The sequence below is a fragment of the Cyrtonyx montezumae genome, unplaced genomic scaffold (assembly GCF_038088225.1).
Source record: "Cyrtonyx montezumae isolate F1298 unplaced genomic scaffold, pur_monq_1.0 scaffold_13, whole genome shotgun sequence".
In the NCBI taxonomy this organism is placed as follows: Eukaryota; Metazoa; Chordata; class Aves; order Galliformes; family Odontophoridae; genus Cyrtonyx; species Cyrtonyx montezumae.
Genome location: NW_027071859.1, coordinates 1,509,649 through 1,537,009, shown reverse-complemented (window position 1 = coordinate 1,537,009; position 27,361 = coordinate 1,509,649). Strand labels below are relative to the sequence as shown.

The following is a 27,361-nucleotide window of genomic DNA, read 5'->3' as shown; positions in this document are numbered from 1 at the left end:
TTCATCCGCTCTCTGTTTTGTGACTGTGGGGGTGAATCAGAGCGGGGGTTGAGCAGGGGAAGCGGCTTTCTGGTGCGGTGTGTCTGGAGGGTGGGGGTGGATGGCATCCTTAAACAAACACCTCAACCTGCTGCTTTGAGCTGCAATAGGAAAACCAGCTTGACAGGAACAGACTGCTCCGTGGAGCGACGTTTGGGGGAGGTTGGTGGGACATGAAACGAATCTCCCGAAGCGAGCATGAAAACAAGCTATTTAGCGCCCATTAATGTCTCAGGTTGAGCTCCTGAATGATCTGTCATGGTTAGGAGGCTCTTTTGGTTTCGTTGGTGTTTTTCTAGCGACTAACGAGATGACAGCTACACATGCTCCTCGGTATGCCACTGTTCACAATAGGGTTTAAAGCTGCATATTTGTTATTGATGTCATTAAAGTGATGGATTTGAGCTCGGTTTCTGAGCGGCCGACTAGGGTGGTTAGGACTAATTTCTAGCAATGGTTTTGGAGGTTGAAACCAAAGTGTGTATAAAAGGAAATGTTTCTTCTTTTAAGCAAATAATTTGAACCCAGATGAATGAAACTGAAGCGAGCGGGCATCAACTCTGAGTTAATTCTGACATAGTTGTCTGGAAATCATCACCAATTAAAATATTTTTATGAGCTCGAATGTAGTATTGTCTTTCGGTGCTTATGTAAGAGAGGAATAAACTGCTTGTTTAACCCCAGCCTTGAGACTACTGGCCAGAATATACAACGGCATCACAGCCATCTGGAGCTGCAGCGAGGGCATGGGCCTTGGCAGAGCTCACAGGGGCAGCAGGATTTCAGTCTGGGAAGTGGGAGCGGTGTGAATTTGAGCAAGTCACCCACAGCACTCAGGATGTACAGCTCATTCGTTCAGAACAATTTGGACGTTTTCAGATGGCAGTTGCTAATAGGAAATAGAGGTGCAGACTTCTGTAATCTGCTTCTGCAGTGGGGAATGGCTGACACACCAGAAGGCTGTGCTGCCATTCACTGGGATCTGGATAGGATGGAGAGCTGGGCAGAAAGGAGCCAGATGAGGTTTAACAAAAGCAAGTGTAGAGTCTTGAACCTGGGGAGGAATAGCCATGTGCACCAGTACAGGTTGGGGGATGAGCTGCTGGAGAGGAGGAATGAGGAGAGGGACCTGTGTGTCCTGGTGGATGACAGGATGGCCATGAGCAGTGTGCCCTGGAAGCCAAGAAGGACAATGGGGTGCTGGGCTGCATTAAGAAGAGCGTGGCCAGAAGGTCGAGGGAGGGGATCCTCCCCCTCTGCTCTGCCTGGTGAGGTCTCATCTGGAGTACTGCGTCCAGTTCTGGGCTTCTTGGTACAAAAAAGAATGGGATCTCCTGGAAAGAGTGCAGCGGAGGGCTACAAAGATGATGAAGGGCGAGGAACACCTCCCTTATGAGAAAAGGCTGAGAGAGCTGGGGCTGTTCAGCCTTGAGAGAAGAAGGCTCAGAGGGGATCTGAGGGGGAGCAGGAGGCAAAGGGACGAGGCCATGCTCTTCTCAGCAGAGTGTGATGATAGGATGAGGAGAAATGGCCACAAACTGAAGCATAGGAAGTTCTGCACAATGTGTGTGGGAACTTCTTCCCAGTGCAGTGATGCAGCACTGGAGCTGCACACAGAGGTGGTGGATCTCCTCCTCTGCAGACGTTCAGGACCCACCTGGACACCGAGCTGTGCACCCTGGGCTGGGAGCTGCTTTGGCAGGGGTTGGACTCCATGATCTCTGCAGGTCCCTTCCTACCCCTACAACTCTGTGATTCTGTGATTCTGTAACATTTATCCACAGCAAGGGAGTCCCACCAAGATCAGGATCAGTCTGGGGTGTACAAAGAGTGCAGGAGCAGCTCTAAGGTCTGGCAGCCCCAGCTCCAAGCAGAAGTGAATCCCTTGGCTTGTTGTGTCAGATGCTTTTGTGCACTCCTCTGGACCCAATAGCTAGCAAGATACTTATGTAGTTTGTACACAAACCTTTCACACCTGCACACAAAGAAAACCTTTGATGCCCATTGCCTGATGAAACGAGGTGTGTATGTGCAGAAGTAAGAGGGTAATCACCATGCTCTGATATTTTTATAGCTTTTTAGCCTCTGTGCATTTAAGTAATAATGACTTTGCTGTCTGCTGGGGAGGAGCAGCCTCTGTACTGTAATTTTGGCCTTTTCATGAGAGTGCCATTGTTTCTCATTGTTTTTACATTGCAAAGAGAGTTGAAATGTTGAAGACTTCAGCATGAACGCACGTTGCTTTGTTTCTAACCACAGTCTCACTTATTCAATGAGGCAAACTTTTAACATTTAAATCTCTCTCGTTTGTGCATACAGAGATTTTTGCATTGACTTTTATTATGCTGTATAAATACACGTACTTATGTATGTATATAGTAACACTGCGTGTTTATGAAACAGCCTATCACAAAGTTCACTCCCACTCCATAATTATCATCATTTGATTCTCGTGCAGCAGCGTACTTCTGTTATTCGGGCTCTCAGTGCTGCAGACAGATGTTCAAATATTTAAACCCAAACAAAACTGTTGATATTTAACGTACAGAATCCTTATAGCTTCGGTATGTACGTGCGGAATTTGCCCTACTGTGAAGTGTTAGCACTAGACCTGAGCACCACTGCAGTCTGAAAGGAGGTAGACCTGACGTTGCTCTCAATTTCAGCCCCCAGTTGGGTCCATAGTGAGAAGAATTTAGGGCTTAGACACATGATCATGTTACAGGGGATGTCTGAGTTAGCGCATGTCAGCTGAGCCACAGCAGCTGCCCGGTGGGTGTTCTTGGCCCCCCATAAATGTAAGTTGATTTGATTTAGCTTAGCCCTCAATAAAAGAGGCTTAAGATAAGTGGATCACTGCACACTTGCCACAGGCAGAGAGCATGCATGTGGATGGTTAGAATCCTGCTCTGGGACACGGTGACCTGCTCCACCCCAGGAACATGGCTGTGTATCCGTACGCTCCTGTATTGGCAATAGTCGAGCCTCCTTTCTTAGGATTACTGTCAGTAAGTAATTAGTTGTTGAATTTCTTAGCAAAGCTGGTTTGGGTGTAAAGGTGGTTTCCAGTTCTCCCCTCTCAGCCCCACGAACTCTACTGATCACAGAGGAGCAGCAGAGGAAATGTTGTTAGTGTTGTTTAGAGGGACTCCTCCAAAACAGGAATGGTTTTATTTCTCAGCTTGGTTGGGGAGAAACTTGTTTGGAGAGACTTTGACTGGTATTTTAGGCTCTACGTTTTGCCACTCTCACATTTCAGATATTCTGAGTGTGGAAAAATACCTTGCTTTTATTTACCTCGAGCTCTGCAATTCCCACAGTCTATAGCATTTCGCTTACTGCAGCCAAGGGCCAATGCAAGACATTTGCTTTTGAAATGCCCCGTGCCCTCCCTTGCTTGCTGAGGAGGATGAAGTTGCAACACTTCCCCGGGACGTGGACAAAGAGCAGGATCGTGAGGTGCATGCTAGGCAGTGCTGCCCGTGTGGGCAAGCTGTCCACCGTGGCCATTAAGTCACAGCTGAGCATCACTTTGGGCTTCCAGCATGAAGAGCAGCTCCTTTAGCCATTTCAGCTCCCAGCAAGTCATCCAAATGTGTATATGTCTGCATTCATAGCAAGATGTCTTCAATCTGCTGTTCTTTGGCAAGTTATGACCCTCCTTACACAAAGGACATGAGAAATCAGTGGGTTTGTCCACTTGTCCACTTCCTCAGCTCCTGTGAACCAGTGGGATTTCCCATTCCTTACCTGGCCAGTCCTCTGGGCTATTTCTTCTCTGCGTCTGTGTAATGGTCTAGCAAGCTGTACTGACATTATGGTGTCACTAACAGCATTTAATTCTTACAATATGTAGATGCAGATGGCCCATGCATGGTCATAAATACACAACACCATGAGGAAGTTCCAGTCTTTCCCTTCTGAATTAGGATATTTGTAAGGGAATTAAAAAAATGAGTCAGCTTGGGGTATTTCATAGAATCATAGAATGGTGTGAGTTGGAAGGGACCTCGAGGATCGTCTAGTTCCTCTCCCCTGCTGTGGGCAGCATTGCCAGCCACCAACTCAGGCTGCCCAGGAGCCTGGAGGAGACCGACAGCAGACCCTACCACAAGTACACAGTCCAAGTGCTGGGCTCCTGCCATCATCTGTGAGCCCTGTAGACTGCAGTGACAGTAAGTGCAGGGCCAGGGAGGGCACATCACCCTGCCTTGCACATTGTCCTGTGGGGCTTAGGAGACCTAAGGGCATTTTGAGTGTGGTCAACCACGGCAGTGCTGGCCGGGGAAGTCTCTGCTCCTTGCTCTCCCCTGGGAGATGTTCTCACTGGCAGACTCGTGTTGTTTCAGCCTTGGCAAGCGCTCCTCTAATCAGCATCGGCCAAATCAAGTTGGCATAGCAGAGACCAACTCCACATCAGTGGTAGCAGAGTGATGAAACAGCAGAGGCCAGGAGCTGCAGCCTGAAGAAGCGTGAGCGTGGCTCCCACCACGTCAGGCCAGAGCTGAAGCTCTGTGATGAATAGCAGGGGCTGGGACGTGGGCAGAGAGCAGGTTTCAATTAAACTTCTCGACGAGATTGCTTTCTGCTTCGAGATCAGAAAGCGAGCTCCAAAGAAGTCAGTTCCCATTAGCCGAGCGCCTAAGCAGGATTTATTTTTTAAAGCATTAGTTAAAAATTTATGGAGTTAGTTAGGCAAAGAAAATGTTAGCATGAATGAGCTTTACAACAGTGTCAAAAAACCCTAAAACCAGAGACTTAGCCTGGAAATATTGACAGTGGACTGAGCATAAACCTGCTGCTGTAAGACTCAGTTGGGTTTTTCTCCCCTAAGGGATTAAAACTAATTGAGATATATTAGAGAGGAGAAAGCCTCCAAGCTGTTTTAACCTGGAATCCTGCAACCTGACATTAATGAGAAAAACAATTTTATGTTTTTTCTTGTGCCAATTCATTTCTGTGTTTCAGACAGCAATAAATCGTGGCCTTGTTTGTGACACATTTGGCTCGTCGCATTGCTAAATGCGAGGTACCGAAGCAGTCGCTGTGAAATCCCTTTTTGCTTTGGCTCGCAGTATTGCAGTGGCTCTTTTTGTTGTCTTTTGTAATTAATAGCTCGCTTTCCTGTCACTTCTCCTTGCCGCCCGTGTAAATATTTCTGAAATGGAGCCTCTGATATTTGCTAACCTCTTCTTTCATTAGCGAGAGTGGACACATGGGAGCAATTTGGGATGCCAGGTGTGTTCCTCTGTGTGTTACCAGCGCGGCCCTCGTGTTCATTGCAGTGCTGGTGTAGAAAAGCTTAGGTAGGAAGGAGAGAGCTGTAGAAGCTGTGAATTCTCGTGTGTTGTCACCGTGTGACCTGGAGATATGCTGGCACAAGCACTGCTACTTCATGCTGCTACTACTACATGACGTCCAGGGTGCAGCCATAGAGCAGAGCCGGGTGTAGCCAAGGAGTAAATCACTGCTCTGGTAGCACACTTGTCCCTAAGGGTTCACAGTTATCAGAGCAGTGGAGCAAAACTGTAATTTCTGAGGAAGTTGACTCCAGTGCTGAGTGGTGCTATGGCTGGAGCAGTAAAAAGTTAGCGAGCGGGAGCAGGGCAGACCACCCAACAAATGCATGCTGCAAATGGAAAGGGGGAGAAATGAAGTGAGTGGGAGAGAATGAAGAGAAAACTTGGGTGGTGTCTGTTTGGTTTTTGGAAGAAGCTGTCAGAGGATAAAAAAGAGGAAGACAATTAAAAAAGGGATTCGGTTTGTAAGGAATCAAACAAGGAGAAAGGCAGAGAAGGATCTGTGTAGATGCTATTTGTTTATCCTGTTTCATTGATAAACAGCTTCCTTCATTGCTCTGCTGAAAGCAGAGCATCCAGTGAGTGCTGAACAGTCGTGTTAATAACACTGATGTAACTTCAGTCATTTCTGATGCATGGGAGAGAGCGCTGTAGAACCTGCTAATAAGCTCTACACAGTGCTGATAGGAAGAGAATGATCTCCAACAGGCCCATAATTTCGAGATTAATTGACAAGATGTCCCATGAAATGATTACTTACAGTGCTGGTAATTTCCTGTAGACCTCAGCATCGGGCAGGGCGGCTCCTCTCCCAGTTTGACAGGGTTTGGCTCTCCAAGAGTCTCACTATTAACTCAGGGCTGTTATGAGTCAGGCATTCGATGCACTTGCTCCTCAACTTGACATGGATGAGTGGGGCCAAGCCTGGACATAGCAGTGAGGTGAAGAGGCACCCGGTGTGTCCTGCTATGGGGAACAAAGCCTCACAATTTCCATCACAAGGGACTAAGATCAGTGGAAATCTCCATCGAGTTAAGGAACAATATTTGTCTTGAACCAACAGCCATTTGTGAAAAGACCGAGGGAACGCAAGTTTTGCCTTCAGGGTGTGGCAATAAATGACATGTGTTATCGTTTGCGGTCGGAGACCTCGTTGCTCTTTCACAAGCACATTAATAGCAGCTCATGAATGCTGGTCATTATAGCTGTGCGAGTAGATCTTGACAACATGGCTGCTGGGTCCCCAATTTGAGTTCAGAATACCCAAATGCCCTGATGTTACTCACTGGTGCCCAACAAAAACCAACTCCCTTGACGTAGGCATGGTCCAGCCTATAGGGCAAGAAAGTGATAGCGAGGCTAAATGATTCTGAAGTGACGGGACATTTTGCTGAGACAAAGTTGGCTGCCTCTTGGAGCTTTCCATTCACCTGTCAGAAAATCAGATCGATTTATAGAGTCAATCAATGTTTGAGCAGTTTTCCTGATTTTTTTTTTCTCCTTGATTTAAAACCTCAAAACTGTTGTGGATAATTTGCCTAAGATCCACGTTCAACGTTTGTTTGTGGCATGTAGCATGAAGAGTAGGTGCAGCTGGCCAGACCCAGGAGCCGTTCTCCTCGTGTTTTCCTTCTGTCTCAGCAAACAACAAGGAAAGCTGCTGCCCTTCTCCCCACTAAAGCCAGACATGAACCGGAATAGCTGCACTGTCCCAAATCTTGCCTCTGTTGAAGTAGGTGGGAGCTTTGCCATGGGTTTGGAGAACCACATCAGGCCATTTCTATTGTTTTTCTCATCTCTCAAACCTCTGTCTCTGTCACACCTCATTTGACAACCAGTTTTTCTGCCATGGAGCTAAGGGACGTTATCAGGCATGTAAAACTCACAAATATTGTTTAACCACAGCTATCACCACAGGAAACATTGGCCCGACATTTAGGTTTTGTTCTGAAAACAGAAGGTCTGGGGGAGAGAGAGCATTGTTCGGTCCAACTCGGACAGAAATTTGTCGGTGGCTTTTTATAGAAAGTCGCAGCAAGACAATGCTGTTGCTAATGTTTTCAGCATTTCTTTGCTGTGTTGAAAGGCTCAGTCAGACCCTTTCGGTGGGGCGTGAGAACTAGAAAGTGCTGCTGACTTAACAAACCGACCTTATTTGGCTGTATTTGGAAGGGCAGCTTTGCTAATGGCAAATGGAGGTCCATACAGTTCTATTGGAAGTACAATCCTTCTGTAGTTACAAGTGTATCACAACAGAAACACAGAATGGCCTGGGTTGAAAAGGACCTCAAAGATCATCTGGTTCCACCCCCTGCCATGGGCAGCATCACCAACCACCAGAGCAGGCTGCCCAGAGCCACATCCAGCCTTGCTCTGAGTGCCTCCAGGGATGGGGCATCCACAGCCTCTCTGTGCAGCCTGTTCCAGTGCGTCACCGCTCTCTGAGGGAAAAACTTCCTCCTAACATCCAGCCTCAATCTCCTGTCTTAGTTTAAAACCGTTCCCCCTTGTCCTGTCACTATCAACCCATGTAAACAGTCTTTCCCCCTCCTGTTTATGCACTCCCTTCAAGTACTGGAAGGCCACAATGAGGTCTCCCCAGAGCCTTCTCTTCTCCAAGCTGAACCATCCCAGTTCCCTCAACCTTTCCTTACAGGAGAGGTGCTCCAGCCCTCTGATCATTTTAGTGGCCCTCCTCTGGACCCATTCCGAGTCTTCTGTCAGTGCCACCGCTGAGAAGGAGATCACTCAGCACTGGTTCTGCCCAGTGGTTTACCAGTACACGTCTGATTTCCCCGTCCCAGTCACTGTTCTCCTTAAATGTACCTTTTAGATCTGGGGAGCTGAGCACCTTACGCAGAGTTCAGAATTTCTCTCAGAAAAACCCCTCAGTCGTGCAGCAAACCTTCAGCCTCATCCTTCATCATCTCACTGCCAGGAGCGCTGGCTTTGTAAGGCCATAGGCAGATTGGCACGCAGAAGCATGTGCATGCTTTCTTCTGATTTAATTGGATTTGCTGGTCTGAAATGTAGAATGTTTGCTAATTTCATCAGCTAGCTACTGTAACTAAAATCAGACACAGTCACCGAAAAAAGGCCCCGTTGCATTCTCCTCCAAAAGGAATATTCCCATGCTTAAAGGGTGGTCTCCCTTCTCCCCTTGAGTATCCTTTAGTCACTGTGTGGCTTGGTGAACAGCCCTGTTCTTACAGGATCCCTGCAGTTTATATTCAAAGTTGGATAGGTGGTGTTTTAATTTTTTTATTGTTACGAGTCTCCATTTTGCCTGGACTTGGACCTGCTGCTGATGGAAAGGAGGGAAGTGTTGCACATGGTTCTGTGTGGCAGGGCAGCAGCTCAGGGTGCTTCGGAAAAAAAAGCTCTCAGCTAAGTGCCCTGTGCTCACAGCATAACTCAACAAAGAACTGAAGCACGTGCTGAAATTTCAGGCTATGTTTGAATTCCCCCGTTCTTAAGGTGGCGTGCACGTTTGCACTTAGGTCCTGTGATACTTCAGGGTCAGATGTGGGAGGTAAAATAACAGTGTAGGAGAGCTCGGCAATGGGGAGAAGTTTCCCTGTGCGAAGATATGGTTACCCCACGCTGATGCTTTGCTGCTGCGTGGTCAGGAGGCTTCACAATCAGTTGTGCTGTCTGCCAACCAAAGGGAATTAATGCAGCAGTCAGAAGCAAGCCTTACACACTGTGACAGGTGCTAATCTTCCAGGAAATTCATCCTACATCCCACCCATTAAGGGAATTTTTATATTAAAATGGTTTAATGTCTCTTTGGAGGTGTCAGCAAGCATGTGAGGACCACACAGCTTGGGTTCCACTGCAAGTAATGGAGTGAAATTGTCTGCATAATTATTTTAGTTGGATTGAGAATCTGCAGCACTCTCTTGCTTCAGGAAATAAACCTCTGTTAAAACCATATGGCAGTATTCTCAGAAGGGACGTGATTACAGGGCCACTTCTCTTTCAGATCTCCAGGCAGAGTTAGAGAAACTTGTTTGTGCATAATTAATATTTTGTTTCCCTGGTGAGCAGGCACAGAAATGTTGTTCTCAGCATGTGTGAGGGTGCTGGTGTGTTTGTTTGCTTACACACGTAAGCTTGCTTTGCAGTGTGCCGAACCAGCAATAAACAATGCTCCCTCTGAACAAAGTCAGAGGCACAGAAGAGATGTGCCCTCGTGTATCAGCCCAGACTGCACATCGAAGGGACTGCTTTAATGTGAGTTATGCTCATTTTAATGCCACATGCATCAGTCTTACACAAACGTACAGCCATTTAGCTTAAGGAAGATTTATGCCAGAATTAACAAGAAACAATCCTATATCATTATCAAGGACAGTCTAAATGTTAGCAAGCCAACTGTTCTCAAAAACAGAAAGAAGGAATTGTACCAAAGAGGAACAAAGCACACACAACACTTTCTGCTGTCACATCAGGAGGGTGATCTGGAAGTAAATCACCACCGTGGTGAGAGGGTGAGCACTGGAGACAGATGTTCTATCAGCATAGTAATATCATTAAAACAGAGCAAGTTTTCCCTACTTTATCCAAGGTATATAGCTGTAAACCATGTCCTGTTGATACCGGGGTGGGTTGGGGCCTTGGTAGCAGAGCACCCTTGGTGGTGGTTTGGTCATCTAAATGCATCAGGGATTAGAAATTGGTTTCCATGTCTGTCCTTTGGTCATAGAATCATGGAATCACCGAGGTTGGAAAAGACCTCCAAGCTCATCCAGTGCAACCATCCACCCATCACCAATAGTTCTCACTAAGCCACATCTCTCAACACAACGTTGTCTCAATGTTTCCTGATGAAGGGGAGCCATTAGTACCCCATTTGGGAACCATTGTCATGGGAGGAGTATCTTGTTTGTGCATCTCTGGGCATAGCAGTGGTGGAGACACTGATAGCCAAACCCACTTGCTACTGACTGCCAAAAGGAGAACTGGCCTCTGGGTTCTGAGGGGAGCTGGCATGAAAGGAGAGGGAATCATCCATTCCTCCTGGGGAAGTGTTAAAAACAATTTCTTCTTTGGCACAGGGCTGAGTTTTCTGTAAACTTTTACCTAAAAAATGTGTTGTGTTTTTTTGTTAAGCCTTTACTTTTTCACAGTTTTTGTTGAAGCTGAAAAGGGTTTTCCATCCCTCTATTCTGTTTTTGCCTTTTTACTTCATTTAAATTGGTTAAGACAGATGAGTTTTACTTGCAATAATAATAAAAAAAGGCAAGGCAACACACCCATAAGATATATCCAATTTCTTCAGCAGCACCAGCATTGCTTGTTCTAGTTTTCTTGGACAAAATGGGAACAGCACTTTCTGTTCTATTTTCCATTATTCCTTGATGGAATTAAATCAGGCTTGTGCTTAAAGAAAATCCCTCATATGTATGTGATGCCCTTTCCTAAATGGCACCCATGGCTTCAACACTTACTTTGTCAGCAGAAAACAAAGAGGCATTAGGGCTAAAAGGAGGACTGCACAGCTTGCAGCTGAAGTTCTGGACCAAAGAGATCAGGCCTCTATCTGTCCCCATCGCAAGGAGGCAGCTATGCTGTTCCTGAATCAGTCATATGACATTTAAAACGAAACAGATATCACGGAATTGAAGGGGTTGGAAGGGACCTCTAGAGATCATCGAGTCCAACCCCCCTGCCAAAGCAGGCACAGAAAAATAGTAACATTCCGATTTGTGCAAGCTGTAATGACTTGAGGGCCAGGCTGTCTTGCTCTGGAGATGGTGGCAAAACCTCTGCTCCTGGCCCTGGCTGAGGGCGTGGGCTCCATACCATCCCATTTTTCCAATTCCAGCTTCATATTTCTTTTTTTCTTTTTTGTCCCGTGAATTAAACGAGGATTTGCCACACACAAAACGAAACCCAAAGAACGAGACATGCTTTAAATAGAATGAACTACTGAGGGGGTATTAATAGCATGGGGATGATGAGTATTTCCAGGATTTAAATACTTCAGTGTTATTTTTGACTGTTTTAAGAGAATGGCATAAAGCACACTTGCCACTCTTGCCTGGCAGAGATTTTTTCCACTGGTGCACTGTGGTGGGCATCCAGGCTTAATGACTCACCGTAGTAACAATTAAAAAGCCAAAGATTATCTGCAGCATGTGCCAGGGATGATTCAATGCCTTCTGACACACTTCCAAGCTAGAGGTGTACATATAGGTAGGGCTCCACGAGTGAGCTTGCAAACATCTTTGAAAGCTATTAACTTCACAGCAGCCCTTATCAGTGACTTGTGATTTCTATCACTGGACATTTACAGCTTTGATTTCTTTAATTTTTTTTCCTTTTTTTAAATTTTATTACTATTATTTTTTTTTTCTGGAGGATTGCACCCACCAAGTGATGCCCGAGTGGTGAAACCGTGGTAGTCATAAGAGCCAGAGCACGAGGAACAAGGCAGAGCTTCCCACATACTATGTGGAAGTCCTCTGAGCATCCTCTGAGTGTTAGGGCTTTCCAGGGCCTCGATTGCCCCTTTCCCAGCAAATCCACTCGGTGCTCGCTGTCCCACAGCAGCACGGCGTTTCCAGGCTCTGCTGGGTGTTAGCAGTGCCTCCAGCAGTGCAGTGACTGGCATCGCCCACTGCTTGTGTTGGACACCCTCCAGCGGCCGGGTCACCCCACCACCGGCATTCCTCGGGATTTGTTACCTTCCGATAGCCAAACTCTCAGGCAACTGGGGCAGGGGGTGAGATTTATTCCCCAGGACTCTGTTTTCTCATTGTTTTCAAGTTCACGGGAGGCTCCCTGTTACTAAACAAACTTTACAACTGTAGGCTATAGGGTCAGCCCCCTGCCTGAGCCCTTCAAAAAAGATGGCATTCCTGGTGGCCAGACGCAGCCCACGAGCTGTTTTGTTCCTCTCCTTCCTTTCTCACTTTCCCCAGGGCTTTTGCTGTTCATTGCAGCTGAGCAGGATAAGTCCTCAACTGTGGCCTAGGCATTGAATTAGCAACCTGTAAGCCTGGTGCTTACTGAGCCCATACACGTGTGCTTCACCTCGGCCACGGATTTACATTCAGACTGCACATTAGGAACGTTTTCTCCTCAAAAAGAGTGGTCAGGCTTTGGAACAAGCTGCCCAGGGAGGTGAGGAGGCACTGGAGGTTTTCAAAAGGGGCTGGATGAGGCACTGAGCTATAGGGTTTAGTGAGCATGGTGGGGATCCTAGTGGTCTTTTCCAACCTCAACGATTCAAAACAAATACACAAACAGTGTACACACTGAGGCTGTGTGGTTGGAGAATCTCTGAATTTTGTAGTCTCTCGTTGTTCTGGGTCTCACTGTGTCATGGACTCATAGGGGTTGGAAGGGACCTCAAGAGATCATCGGGGATTTGACTTAGTAGTTGGGTAGGGATAGTGATAGGAGGATGGTTGGACTAGATGATCTTGTAGGTCCTTTCCAACCTTATGAACCTATGAACCTATCGAGTCCAACCCCCCTGCCAAAGCAGGTTCCCTACACCGGGTAGGGAGTGTCCCCTACACTCGTGAAGAAGACATGCATTGTCCAGAACATTTCCTTCCTTGCCCTGTGTCCTTTTTTCCCGGTGAAATCTGTCATTTTGATCTTCCTTGTTATCCACACTGGCATGGAGCTGGGATGACCGAGGCTTCTCTATGCGTGACCATCACTCTGAGTAACAGCAGACAATTGAACAAAAAACCATCAACCAAAACAAAATGCGCACAAGTAACGTGTTGGTGGTCTCCTGGACCTTCATCTGGGCACGCAGCAGCACTCTCAAGCACTGGACATGGAATATTACTTTTATTTCTCTTGCTGTCCCCTGGAAACACTTGGAAACTCAGAGTCACCCTCTCTAAATTCATGGCCAAGTGAATCACGCAATCACCATGAGGCCAGCGTTATTTTGAAGTTAGAGCTGGAGGAACCTACGGCACAGAGGGGTTAATTGCTGTGTTTCCAGCCTCTGGTTTCTCGTGGCCTGGGACACCTTCGCAGCCCCATGCCCTGGGTGGGAGGAGGGGATGCTGAGAGCACCAGGCTCACATAGCCCTGGGCTGCCTGACCTGGTGTTGTTTGAGCTGTGTAGTGACTCAGCCCAGCTCAGGCAAACTCCGAGGCTTAGGACAGTGGGGCTAAAAGAAACCTCAGGCGACCTGGTCCGTTTTTCCCGAGCTGAAGTATTGTATATGCTTAGATCATCGCTGACATCTGCCCAAGTTCTTAAATCCTCCAGTACCGTGCCTTCCACTTACTCACCAAGTCTGTTTCTGGGGCTTTTTCTTTCGTACTCAGAAAGGAGGTTGCTCATATCATACACTGATCTCCTAAATCTGCTCTGCCTCCAGTGAAGCCAGCTTTTTCACAGTGTCTGCTCTGCTGACACAGAGATCAGTTGATTACCGCTCTCTTTAGAAATCACGTTACTTTTATCATGTCTTCTCCCGCTCTTCTCTCTTCTAGACTAAACAATCACATTTCCCTCAGCTTTTCCACGTAGCTCATGCTTACTCAATCTCTTATCACTCCTGGTTGCTCTTCTCTGGATTCTCTCTAATTTGTCTCTTTCTTCGAGGGCGGTGTCGCAAACCGGATGAAGCAGTGCAGCTGATATCTCTGACCAAGAGTGTAATAGTTACCTTCTATGTCCTATGTGACACAACCATTAATCTTTCCCAGAACTGCCTTTGCTTCATTTATTTTTAAAGGCCAATTCCCATTATTGAGTCACGTTCAGCTGCCAGCTCACTGCTATCCCCACATCACCCCTACCCTGCAGGCGGTCGCAGATGGAGGTGTGAGCATGACAAAGGGATGACGACTTGGTCTCACCTCCAGGACAGTCGGCCTGTGTAAGGGAGAGCAAAGAGTGGTGCTAAGAATCACTCTTAGCAGGGAAACCACCTTTATACCTTTCACATGGAAGAGAGGGAGACGTCCATCAAACTGTCCTTACAAATTAGATGCCACGAACCTAAGCTCACAGAGCTGCTGGGAATCCATAAACCTTTTAGAGGTTTGTGCCTGTTTTTGACATTTAAGACCAAAAAAATCTTTATAGATTTCTGTGGAAGGGGCTGGTGCATTTCCCAGCTGCCGGATGCTCTCCACACAAATGCACCCATGCCTGTGTTTAGGACAGGTTAATTACTTTCTGTGCTGTGCCCAGGAGCAAATAATAGCTGGTCTGCTTTACTGGGTAGGAAAAGACATTCGTGTGTGGTTTGGTTTTGTTTTTTGCGTTGTTTTCCGAGGCTGCTGCATCCTGGCTTCTGCCTCCATGCAGCCGGAGCAGAGGTGCCCCTTGCTGAACAATAACTGGATGCTACTCGAAATACTTGGCACTGCAGGCGGGGGAGCGGAATGTAATGAGAACACTTTAGCAGGTCTGAGGGTGAGAGAGCTCCAGCAGCGTAGGAATGAGAAGGTTGGGCTTTCGGTGCAGGTCTCTCCCTCACTTGGCATTCGCAGACAATAAGAATACGAGGATTAACATAGTAGGCTCCGTTTATTACACTTGGGTGGATAAAGCAATTATCTGTCTATCAAGGCTGTAGTAAATTGTGCAAGAGCATTAGCCTGGGTGGATACGTGGATAAGTGCTACGCTGCCGCAGAGGGTGCTGATACACGAGATAATCCTTCAAGTCTGACTTGTAAAGACTGTTTTCTTTTGGAGTTTGTATCACATTACCCCTGTGAGAGTGGACCGAAATGGCATCTTTTTTTATTTTTAACCACATTTCCAGGTTTCTCTATCCAACTGAGTTTTATTGGTGTGGTTATTGTAGAGATACCCCCGTTTAATCAAGTTTAACCAATCTGCTTAAATCCTACTGCTCGGATAGAAGTCTTTTAATGCAGCAAAACAATCTGTTGAGAGATACAATACAAACATGCACACATCCATCTATTACTGCTTAACTGCTGTCTCCTCCATGCCTGAATTCCCACTGAAACTGCAGCACTCAGTCTGCAGTACGCTGTCATTTTTGGGGGTGTAGAACAAAACCCAAAGCCAGAAGTGCACCTTACTGACTTCCAGAGAGGACAGCACAGCATCAGGAGCTGAGCATCTCAGATCTGCTTTAATGGTTGTGTTTACATCGCCCCCATTTTGTTCTATTCAAGGAATCAGGTTTCGCAAGCAGTAAGAAAACCAGCCCCTCTGCCAGCTGGAGGGAGGCCAGCTCCAGGAGCAGAGTTGTTTTCTCTCCACCCCCTCCTTGCCCTCTTCATTTGCTACAGCAACCAGAGGTTGGCGGGCTCTTTATAGGACGGCCGACTTGGGGCAGGGGTGATGTCTGTATCTTCTTCAAAGGTATTGCTGGGTTGGGATGAGGGTGGCAAAGTCAGTGTGAGAAGCTCCTGCTCTTTTGCACTGTGGTCCTTGTACTCCATCCCTCATTCCCTCTTCTGCTGGAAAAAAAAAATGGAAAAGTGGGGAGGAGGAGAAGAGGGAGAGCTTAACTGATAGCAGCATGCAAAGGGAATTAAGGCAGGGTCTGAGACTCGAGTGAGTTTATATGAGCTGCCTTTAATGTCTCCGAGAGGCAATGCCAGCAGTTCTTAGCTGGTTTCCTGGCACATGTGCACACGGATTCATTTATGTTCTCAAGTGATGGCTGAAGGTGAAGGCAGAGCCTGGCTCCCACCTGCCCCCTCGCAGTGCAGCTCTGTGCTGGCACTCATTGGGATGCTGCTCGGCTGTGCCCAGCAAGCTTCGAAATACAAGTTAGAATTCCATACCCTGAAAAGAGAGAGAAAAGAGAAATATAGAGCGTTCCCGTGACAAGGAGAGACTTTGCTGTTCTGTTTAGCAAATTGTGGAGCCAGGCCATGCCTGAGCAGAGCCCTGCGGTGAGCTGAGGTGCTGGGGAGAACCAGAGCTAGAGCAGTCCCGCTCCAGCCCCTTCCTGCTCTGCTTCTTCCTATCCCTGAAGTGCCTCTCCACTTTCATTCATGAAATCATCCAGTTTTGCTCTGTTCACACAGCTTCTCTGCACTGCTTGCTGGGCACGCTGTCGCTGCCACATGTCCCTTCCGTGTACCAGGGGCAGCCTGGGGCTCTGAGATCCCTGCTCCCACCTCCCTGCACGGAGGAATTTTGGGAACAAGAGGCTGCTTGGCAGCTGTTGCAGTTTGCTGACAAACCCTGACCTCTGGGTCTGGCTTTCAGCTGTATGTGTGCTCTCCACAGCCCCCAGCTGATGTTTAAGAAGCACTGATAGCACTTCATATTCTCAGAGGCTTTGCCAGGGGAGAGTTAGAATCATTCCCATGGGCACTCAGGGACACGATTTATGTACCCATGGGATGATTTCCCCTCACCCTTCCTGCCCTTTCCTCCCTTGAACCTGCTGGAAGCTCTTAATTCGTTCCAGGCTCAGAGGGCAGCCTGCTAGATGAGCTTTAGCTCCCAGCAAGTCAATGGGGAGATCACCATTGACACCAGAGATGCTCTCAGGGCTTGAACTCAACATGGGAAACACCGAAGTTCAAAACTACCCCTGCTTCACTTCACCCTGGGTCTGAACCACAGTTCCTGGAGGGCCACAGCGTAATCAATTCCCCCAGGAGCTGGAGCTGCCCCTCCTGGAGCAGCAGCAGCAAGCTGCATGCCTTCGGGAGAGCAGCACTCAGCAGGGAGAAGTTCAGTGAGGTTTCGACAGCAGGCTGCATTGGGTCACAGGAACTTAGACATCCACAGCATCCTTTCTTTTTCATACCTTATTTTCACCTCTCTGCAGTAGTTTCAGGTGCGAGCCTTGCCTACTGGGGGTAGAAAATTGGCCATTTTTTCAGAACAGAGTGTGACAGTGTCTTGTTTTCTGCCTGGGTCTGTGTGACTCCTGTTGACACTGACAGGGCTCTGTGTACAGCTGGGAGAATAAGCTCTCTGGTCTCATGCAGACTGGTGCTCTCAGCTATTCAAAAACAAATAACTTTTTTCTTTTTTTTCCCCTCCATCGAGCAAATGAAATGCCTTCACCTATGCAGCTCCTTTCTGTAGGCATTATAAGAACCTTTCCTATGCACAGCCTATGGCCTAATTATGTAATTACGTCTCTCGGGTAGATTATATTTTTCTTCTCATAATTGTGTCTTTACCCAAGAGACTGGAAGGGTTCCAAGCTTTTCCCTTTCATGGGTAAAAGCTGTTTGTCTCTCTAGCATTTTGCTTTTCCTGAACTTAGGGTTGCATGTGTTCAGTAGGAGTGGGACAGGGGACAGCAAAGGGAAGCCAGCCTGGGGGGGCTGTCACAAGAGCGACATTCTTACTTGCAAAGGGCGAATACGTGTCTTCTGGGATCTTTTTGCTCATTTATGGCTCTTGTTTTTGCCACCAGAGCACAGGTTAAGGCTGCTTTGGAGCGTTATCTTGCTGAAATTTGTAAGGGAACAATGAATGTCTTTGCTTTGTGCTGGACATGCTACATTATTCTGTCCCTGTGCTAAGGAAGCCCTAGGCTCAGGCCCGAACTCCTTTGCCATAGCTTAAGTGAGACCTCAGCCTTACCAGCCTGGAGCTGGGTTCCAGCCAGTGTCTTCCAGTTGGGACTGATCCATAGGACCAAGTGGGATGAAATGCAGGAACACGTCCTGCTAGAATTTAAAGAGAACTCCTGTTAAAATTCAGGGGACGTGTGGTGTGAAATTGGCTTCTACAGTGTGTAGACAGAAATACGTCACCAGTGTATTAGCATTAAAAGATGGAGCGTCTCTAAGACGTTTTCATATGGTCAGTAGGAAAAAATGTACCCGTTCTTCAGATTTTTGAAGTTCTGTGCTAATAGTGAAAAATGAGAATAATCAAAACTTGAGCTCTTGGGCTCAGATGTGCTTCTCTTGAAGGAAGAGAAAGCCTGGGCTGTATAGGCTGTAATTTTTAGCTCGTAATGTACGTGGTTCTGTTCCTCTTTGTGCTGCCCCTTGGCCTGAAGACAAGTCCATTTTGCATTGCAGTTCTTTTCCAGTCTCAAACTCAATGCAGTGCCACTGCTCACAGAAAGCCTCAGTGGCCGGTCTCGCCATTAGGAGGACTTTCATTTCAGCTGCCCTTGTGAGCTGTAGACCTCTGTGCAGTGACCCCCCAGCCCTCCCCTGGCTCCTCCTGCTGCTCGGCACGCTCGTGGCACAGCGTTGGTGGTATTTCACATCTGACCATCTCCCTGTGTTCTGCTTGGGCTGTCCCAGCACACATGGCCCAGCAGGGGCAGCCCAGCTTCTTGCTTTCACGACCTTCCTGCGTTCCCTCGGCTTTTTCATGGAGACACCTGACTCCCATGAGGGCTCTCGCTGCTGCAGTGACAGAAGCGAAAAAGATGGAAAGAAATGGGTGATGACTGAAAATAGCTAACCCACTTGAGAGCGATAGAAACGTCTGCTGACAATCTGGTGACCAGATCTCCTTGGTACCAGAAGAAAAAATAAAATAAAATACAACAACAACAACAAAAAGGTGGGCGGTGTACGTGGTACAAAGAAAGGGAGTCCCTGAGTGTCAGCATCTGGCTGGGCCACGTGTAGCATGATCTAATTAGATTTCAGTCCCACACCCACAGCTGAAAGATAAAAAAGCACAGCCCTCCTCCCCGAGGAGGTAAAGATCTTCAAGCATCAGTGCCACGTTTCCATCCTGTGAGTCAGCCTCTTCTGCAGCCCGACTTCCATCTTGGCTTCTCCGGTGATGCTTTCCGTCTCAGGAAAGTGATACTCAGGTTGCTGTGTGATTTGAAAGAGCTGAGTGGTGGGGATAGACCTGAATGTTGCTCAGCCTCCGTGCTGTGACCTGCTCTCTTCCAGTGCCCGTTGGGTCCCATCCTTACCCCGAGTCCCCTCACACCCCTCAGGCATTTCATACCGAGGGCTGCCTGCATCCCTGAGCTTTTTGTCCCCAGGACATCCCACAAAATCTTTGTGACAGAGCACCTCAGTGTAGCATTGCTGTCAGGACCGTGTGCTGAGTGCTGGCATTGGGAAAGCCACGGCGTTATTTTCTCCTACCCTCTCCGTAGCCTCATATTGCTTTTTAATGTAATCGCTGCCGCGGCAGATCAGAGCTTCTCACTGAGCTACCCACACTTACTACCCTAATCTTTTTTCCTGAAATAAAATGATGCCTCATGGCTGTGACCAAGGAATACAGCTTTTCTTAGCACGCTCCCCTGGGATCAGGAATTTCTCTGTCAACGGACACATATATCAATGGGAGATGAAAAGCAGCCTGTGGAATGAGTTTTAAACATGTATCACATATTTCACTGCTGCTGCTTATGTGCTGCTCAGAAGGCCTTTTTAGAGTCTCAGCCCATGCCTCATAGCTGCTCTGGACTTAATAGGATTGTTTTATATCTTTTCTTGCAAGGAAATCAGGGCAAGAAAGCTATTTATGTTGCCTATACTTCTTGCAGACACCTCCTCAATATGAAGCTTTTTCTTGAGATTCCTGCTTGCTTTCTATTTGGGCACATCTTAGCTTAGCTAAAGAGCAGGAACCCATAATGTGCAGAGCTGCAATGCAGTCTCATCTCACTGGGACTCTGCACTGGGGGAGCGTGGCTCCTGTGGATCTCTGTCATAACAGGACTCTCTGTTACAGCCCTACATGTTAAAGGACCAGAAGGGAAAGGCAGGTCTGCCTTTGGCCCCTTGCTGGTTTCTGGGGATTTGCACTCCCATTGATGCCTGGGGTCTTCCAGATGTGCACATCTCTCTTATCCTTCCCTTCCCTACTTTTTCTAATGACAACACCCAAATCCACAATTATTTCATATGTGGAAATCCTTCTTTTTCTTTTTTTTTTTTCCTTGCCTACATGGAAGAGCCCTACTATCCAGCTCAGTATCTTTCTCTGACTGACCAGTTGATTATCATAATGCAGAGTTAAATGTAGTCTCTGTTCCAGAAAAGCTGTGGGCAATCAGAGTGTGACAGAAGCAAAGCAAGGGGTTGTTGGGCATATGTTGGTATAGGAGAGGTGCTCTACATAAAGAGTGTTCATGGAGTGAGCAGAAGGCAGCCAGAATAGTTGGGGCCCTGGTTCATTAGGAAAGCACAGTGATTCTTTAGCCAGAAGGATCCTGTATGAGCACAGGGCAGAATTTTTCTGTCAAAATTAATTTCACTTTGGATATAGGTTCATTCCCAGGTGAAGTGAGCCCTGATGTGCGAGCTCAGAGGTGGGCTACTTGGGTTTTATCTTATTTTGAGCCCTCTTGGTCATGCTGAAACGTGGATGAATAGAAAAGGGGAGGAACAATGGATTTCTGGTAAATGCATCTAACAAAGGCAAAAGCAAAACCAGAACAAATGTGGAAAAAAAATCATAGATAGAGAAGGAGAAATCCCAGGAGAATTCTGTCTGTGTGCATATGCCTGCGTGTGAAAGTTATTTCTTTAGATTAGCAGCACCCAGCTTATACAAGTTCTCATTTACATAGATTGAAGAGATAGTGCTAATGACTACCAGGTGAGATGTTATCCTATTAATGAGGCTGCCATTACAGCTCTTACAAGCCCACCAAAAATGGTTCCCCGTTTGAAGTGATTGATACCTCATGGAGAGGAGTCACCTATGCCTGTGGATTGTTCTGCAGAGCTCGACCATACAGCAGCTCCTTCTCCTTAATGGGAAACCTCACGCCTACCCCGTGTTTCTACACTGAGTCATCACGGGGGAGAAATATCATACTTCAAAGCACAGAACAATGGGTCAACTAATTATTATTTTTTTAATTGCTAGAGAAGTTTCTCTAAAATGAATTTACATCTAGCTTTTTTTTTTTCTCATCTCCCAACCTAAATCCTTCAGTTTTCACAGAATGGCAGAATCTCAGAATGATTGATAGACCCTCTGGGTCCATTGGGTCCAACCTCTGTTCAAGCAGGGACACCCAGAGCAGTGTGCCTGTGTCCAGGCAGCTGTTGGAGATCTCCAAGTCTATGATCTGAGATCTTCCAAGTGTATGTAGAACCCTGATTTCTCTAAATTTAGCTTAGAGTTAGCTGTCCATTACAGAGAAAGCTTTGCCTGCAGCCACGTTTGGGCACTGTGGTCCCAGCTGGATTATGAGAACCCATGTGTTTCAGTGCTACGGTGACAGACACCATTACATTACCTTTTATAAAGAGAGGTGATCTGATACATTTCAAGACTCAGTGGCCTCATTTATACTGTTAAAGCAAATTAGACAGTGCCAGAATTGGTTCTCTGGCCCTAAGACTGATGTGGGCGACCTGAACGTGTCTGTAAAGCTGGACTCTCACGGTCTCCAAGCAGAGGGCTGTATTTTCACTGCTGAGGGAGAATGCAGTATCTCTCGAACCTCTGGGCATCATCTGGAGGTCTTTGAGATGTGCCCAAGCCACACCAGAGACCCTTCCTGATGTTAAAAGCATCAAAATATCCAAGCCATGTATTGCCTGTGCCCATCCCCCAGCACTGTTTACAGGGATGGAGGCAACTGCATTTCTGGGTGGCAGAGAGGGGATCTGGGCTCCCATTTCAGCTCTGACAGATGCTTTTCATGTTCCCTTAGTAGCTAACTTTGGGTGAGATTGATTCCACGCGATGTTGACTAATGGTAAGAGTGCCTAATTAAGCTAGTCATGTGGGCTCCCTCTCTGATCAGAGGAGGAAGAGAAAGCAAATTCAGAAGGTGAATCATCCCATTTTAAGACTGGTGTCAGAGACAAATGAGATGAATTGCCCTCTGGAAGTAGCTATTTCTTTCCATTACCTGTAGAGGAAGTCTACATTAGAAGAGTTTAGACTAGATGCCTGATTTATGAATGGCTGAAGTTAAGTAAAATTAGTACTGACCTTAATCTCGCCGCGTGCCTGTTTTCCCATATGTTAAATGATAGAAATAACACCTTCTGTGCCTCATTCAAAGGCACCATCGGTTGAGGAGCATCTGTTACTACTCAGAAATTAAACTTAGGAGCAAAGAATACAATTAGAGAAGTAAAACCTTTCCTCTCAAAAAATCAGAATGACAATATGAAGAGTACCAAGGTGCCAGTTGGCGCGTCCTGTTGCTTGGGGCATTTTTCCCCTCTGAATTTTTGACAGTGTGAAGGCTTTTCCCAAGGCAGCCGTGTGGCACAGGGGCAGTGAGCTCGCTTTTGGAGAGAAATAAGAGCACGGAGGAGAGCTGAACATGCAATGGCAGTGCAGGACCCTGTCTTGGCCAGAAGCTTCTCCAACGAGCATGGCTATTTACTTTTTGGAAAAGCTCTCAAGTTATGGAGGAATTTTCCTAGCAGAAATCCACAACATATAGTCCAGTCATGGAATACTTGTCCCTCTTGATGACTTGTACATATAAGGTTTACTTTCACAAAAAGGGTTTTGCCCCTTTAACTATCCAGTGTAGCTAAAGCAGACAAATGAAAAAGAAAAAAAAAAGATATGAAGACCTTGTGTGGTGTCCATAAGGGCTTATTTTGATCCAAATTACTGCATTACATATCGATATGGGCACAGGAGTGCTAGTGAAGGCTTTTGCCAGCACAACAATGTCCAAAATTAACATCAAAACACAAATTCCCCATCACTGTCACTGTGTTACTGGGAGTAGCTGTGGTACCTACATAGTCCATTAATCTGATAACAGGTCCATAAAGACCTCTTTTTTTCTTTTTTTTTCTTTTTTTTCTTTTTTTCTTTTTTTTTTTTGTGTGTTCAATTACTAAATCTTGTTATTAACGCTTTTATTTTATGATTTGCTGTTTCCAGGGCACAGACAGAAGCTTGATGACTCTAAACCTAGTTTGTTCCCTGAACGCCTCAGTGATTTAGGGCGCATTCCTCATCCCAGTATGAGAGTAGGGGTCCCGACCCAGAGCCCACGGCCCTCTCTGAACTCTGCACCAAGTCCTTTTAATCCACAAGGACAGAGTCAGATTACAGGTAAGAGACAGAACCATAGGTTTGACTTGCACAGGCAATGGTAGTAATTGCTTATGTTTGTGTCTCAGCTGTAGACATAGAGGCTATTACAGAGGGAGAGATGTGTTCCAGGCAAAGCTAGGTGGGAAGGGTTTTCTTCTGTAGCATTTGAAGCTGAAAATGTTTTTTCTTTTTTTTTTAATGTCTTTTTTTTTTTTTTTTGCCATAGGTCCAAAATAATCTATATGGGTAAATGGGATAGGAATCTGGTGAAATTCTAAGTGCTAGGTTGCTATGTCTTCACCTCCAGCTCTGTAAAAGCACCTATCGGCACATATCAGAACGGATATTTTTGTTCAGATTTGTATTTTGCACTGGTGTGGAGAGAAGCGCCCAGAATTCAATGACCTTCCTGTCAGAACGATAGCACAAGCTTCTCATGTGGCAGTTTCCTTCCAGCACCAGTGCTGAGCGATGTTACAACAAACCGGGTTGTGGAGAAACCTACCAAGACTGCTTACGAGGGTTGTACGCACCGTTTGTGATTGCATTGAGAGACAGATTTCAGTGTGCTGAGAGAAGTCCTGAAAGACCACGTGTCACAGATCGTAAGCCTGAAATGTTTCACTTGCAGCTGTGCCAGAAGTTTGCAGCAAGACTGTAAAAGCATCTAATTGTGTTAGCTTTTCTAAATGTGGAGCTGCTTGTATTTTTCAGCAGAGATTCAAAGCAACCTCTGCCTCACGGTGGCCATTGCCACACTCGAAACTTCTGCTGATGTATTTGCGTCTCTCTGGGACGCGAAGAGGTGATGGCACTGAGCAGTTAATTTGCTGCAACTGTTGGACAACTGAACTTAGATGCAAGTTGGTCAGCAAAACTCTCGACTCAGTTTACTAGGCAGCTTTCAAACTCAGCTTTCAAACTCTATGCCAGGAGTCCCTTGCCAATGTAATACACAGGTATTCCTGTACTGGTAAAGCACTCCTGGTGTAGACAAAGTCTTTGAGTCAACCTAGGAAGATTTCTGGTTTCGTGTTTCAAGTGGTTTTGACATGATACCAGCTGAAACTTAGTGGTTTTAACAAAGTGTTGTGGCTTTCTTCTTCTTTCTTGTTCTTCTTTTTTAAGTTCAACTGGTCTATTAATTTGCAGCGAGGAAGAGAAGCGAGTGGGTTAATTTGAACCCAAAGCACTCAGTGAATTGGAACCAAAAAAATAAAATGGTTCCCATGAGCTGTGGCAAAGCTCTCCTAGCTCAAGAAGTCTAGCTTTAACTTGTATGAAGCGTCTGTAATATACTGAAGATGCTGGTATCACTTGTTACGTGGTACCCAAAACCCACCATCTTCCCAGTGCAGTCTTGTTGGCCAGGTTTAGTTGGACATGTTGAAGTCAGGGCTCTTGTACATATCATTGTGAGTGAACTGCCAAATGAAGCCCAGTATTTTTTCTCACTTAACCACTCTTTTCTGTCTGACAGTGCTTGAGGATGTGGCAGTTCCCCCCAAAACTGAGCAAAATCTGGGGCTAAAATCAGCTTCTCTGCTGTGCCTCCATAGTTTACCTATTGTGGACCATCTAGGAACAAGGGAGGGAGAAATTCTTCCTGACCCCATCTGGTGATCAGCTTATGCCCTGAAGCATGAGAACTGAGATCCCCTTGTAATTTTCTTCCTCTCGAAGTGTAACCTCATATGCTGTTCTCATTCACGTAAATGCCTCCTGTAGAAAACGTTCTGCTGGGTTTGATTAATGGAGTACTGCTCTGCCTCGTTATGAATCAGCAGCAGCATTTACAGCTCCTGGAGGTGACAACTTCAGATGAGGTTTAAATAAGGCTGGCTGCAGACAGAGCTGCGTGCTGTTCCCTATCTGCTCTGCAGCTTGAGGAGTTCAAAGCCCATTCCAGCTGAGGGTTCATCCAGAGCTGGGAAGTGCTGGCGGGGCAGAGGGAACAAGCTGAACCCAGGAAGGCAGGCCGACTTTCCCATCTATTGGGGATTATATGCTTTTGTTGCCAGACAAACCCAGAGTCATGGGACACTTCAGAATCCCAAAGCGCTTTCGTTTCCCCGAAAGCAATGAGGACTCTGCTGCGTCTTCAAATTTGTAGTGATACCGGGCTACTCATCAGCTTTCCAGTTAATAAAGCACTTCGTGTGGGCATGTTGCCTCGGCGCGAGCCCCGTGGGTTGCACTGGCTTCCCCACAAGGCTTTTTTTTTGTGTGCTGGTCGGGATGCCGATCGCAATCTGTAAAGCTGCACGTGCTTTGATGTTCCACCACAGCGCTGCCATGCTTCCGCGGACGGTCCCTCACAGTTCTGTGAGGAGGGGATGCTCCTCGCCACGCAAGCTGCGCCAACAACAGACAAAGGGAATGCCTCAGAGAGCAGACACGTCTTTGATCAGGTGCTGGCTGCCCATAGGGGACTGCGAAACGTGTGGCTGCTGGGTGCGCTGGTGGAGCTGCTGGTGCTGCCCGTCTGCCCCAGTTACCCACTGGGTTCTTAACGTGGGCCAGCAGGGTTTGGGGATGCGTTGAAAGGAGTACAGACGCTTGTCTGAACCCACGGATGTTTGTATTACCTCTGCAGGAATTAAGCAAGCATTCCTTTTGCGTATACCTTTGTTTCTTAATCTCTTACCTAGTAATTTAGGGGAAATAATTAATTCCTTATAAATTTAACAGTAAATACTGCATTCCTATGACAAAATCCGCATTATGTCTAGTAAGCACATAAACTGGTCCTGTGTAGTTCCACTTGCATAGCTATTGCATGATTAAACACAAATAATATTTAAAGCCTGACTGGCCCACACCTGAGCACGGAGCAACTCGGCACTTTGGGGTTCGCTCTTATATTTCTTCTCCCTGTCTGGGTTGTGTTTATATTTGCCTCAAGTATCAGAGCACAGGTTCTACACATGGCAGCGCGGTCCCACACCCACCGCAGCACCGGGCTGCGCAAGGCACAGAGTTGCCCTTATTCAACATGGCATTTTAACTAGGAGCCTGCAAAAGCAACATCGAAGGGTCATTAAAAAACAAATCGCCCAATAAGCAGATGCCTTTGCTGAGGCAGTGCAGATTCAATTTGAGCCCCGCTTGCTGCCCGTAAATCAGGGATCCTGTCTGCTCGCATTTGGATATTGGTATATTCTTTCCCCTCTCCCCAATGGTGCTGGAACAACTTGCAGGAGGGTCGAGTTACAGCCCGGCGCAGAGCCTGGCTCGGTGCAGCAGCACTTCGGTATGAAATGAGCAAAGCTGTTGTTTTTCTAAACTGCAACCGGTGCGGATGAGCTTCTGTCTGGCTGCGAGTGGGGCTTCCGTGGGGTTTCATGCTCCATCACCTCAGTGGCACCGTCTCATCTATGGGCAGTCTGTGACTCGCAGCACTGAAAGAGCAGCACTCAGAGAGCAGGTCCTGTGAGATTTTTCTTTCTTTTTTTCTTCCTCTTTTTCTGCTTTCCCCTCTCCCACACGCTTCGGTGATGCTGCATTTTCAGCCCCCATTGTTTTTCATAGATCATAGAATCACAGAATGCCCTGGGTTGAAAAGGACCTCAAAGATCATCTGGTTCCAGCCCCCTGCCGTGTGCAGGGTCACAGCCACCAGAGCAGGCTGCCCAGAGCCACATCCAGCCTTGCCCTGAGTGCCTCCAGGGATGGGGCATCCACAGCCTCTCTGGGCAACCTGTTCCAGTGCATCACCGCCCTCTGAGCCTGGAAAGCAGATTTAAGGAATTTGGAGATGAAAGACAGTGAGGGGATCGATTGCCACTATCAGGTGGAGCAGTGAGAAGTGAGGCTGGTGGGAGGGCCGTGGGCAGAAAGCACCTTCAGCTCCTCGGATGATACCAGTCCTCCATTCCTCCCCGTTCTGGGACGCTGGGGCTGAGCACTGTCCTCTTGCAGTTGGCACAGTCCTCCTCTCATACAGCACAGCTGTGGGGTGTGAATGTGGGGCTGTGAAGCACAGACCTCAAAGACCAAAAGCATCAACCCAATGTCTGTTATCTGAGCCCACCAGCTGCAGGAGAGGTGTGGGACAAACCAGGTAGCTGTTACTAACCCAGCCTTGTGTGAGTGCCCCTCCTGGGCTGCTT

General features: G+C 47.0%; 1 protein-coding gene across 3 annotated transcripts in view; it reads left to right on the top strand.

Annotated features, from left to right (window-relative positions):
• The window catches only part of RUNX2 (RUNX family transcription factor 2), a 199,130-nt gene that overhangs the window by 81,494 nt on the left and 90,275 nt on the right, over positions 1–27,361 (top strand). For 2 of the 3 annotated variants that reach the window (XM_065730431.1, XM_065730428.1), the window contains exon 5: positions 23,094–23,267. The exons of the other annotated variant lie outside the window; for it this stretch is intronic. In XM_065730431.1, coding sequence (XP_065586503.1) covers positions 23,094–23,267 — 174 coding nt within the window. The remainder of the gene's footprint in view (positions 1–23,093; positions 23,268–27,361) is intronic. 3 annotated transcript variants of the gene reach the window in all.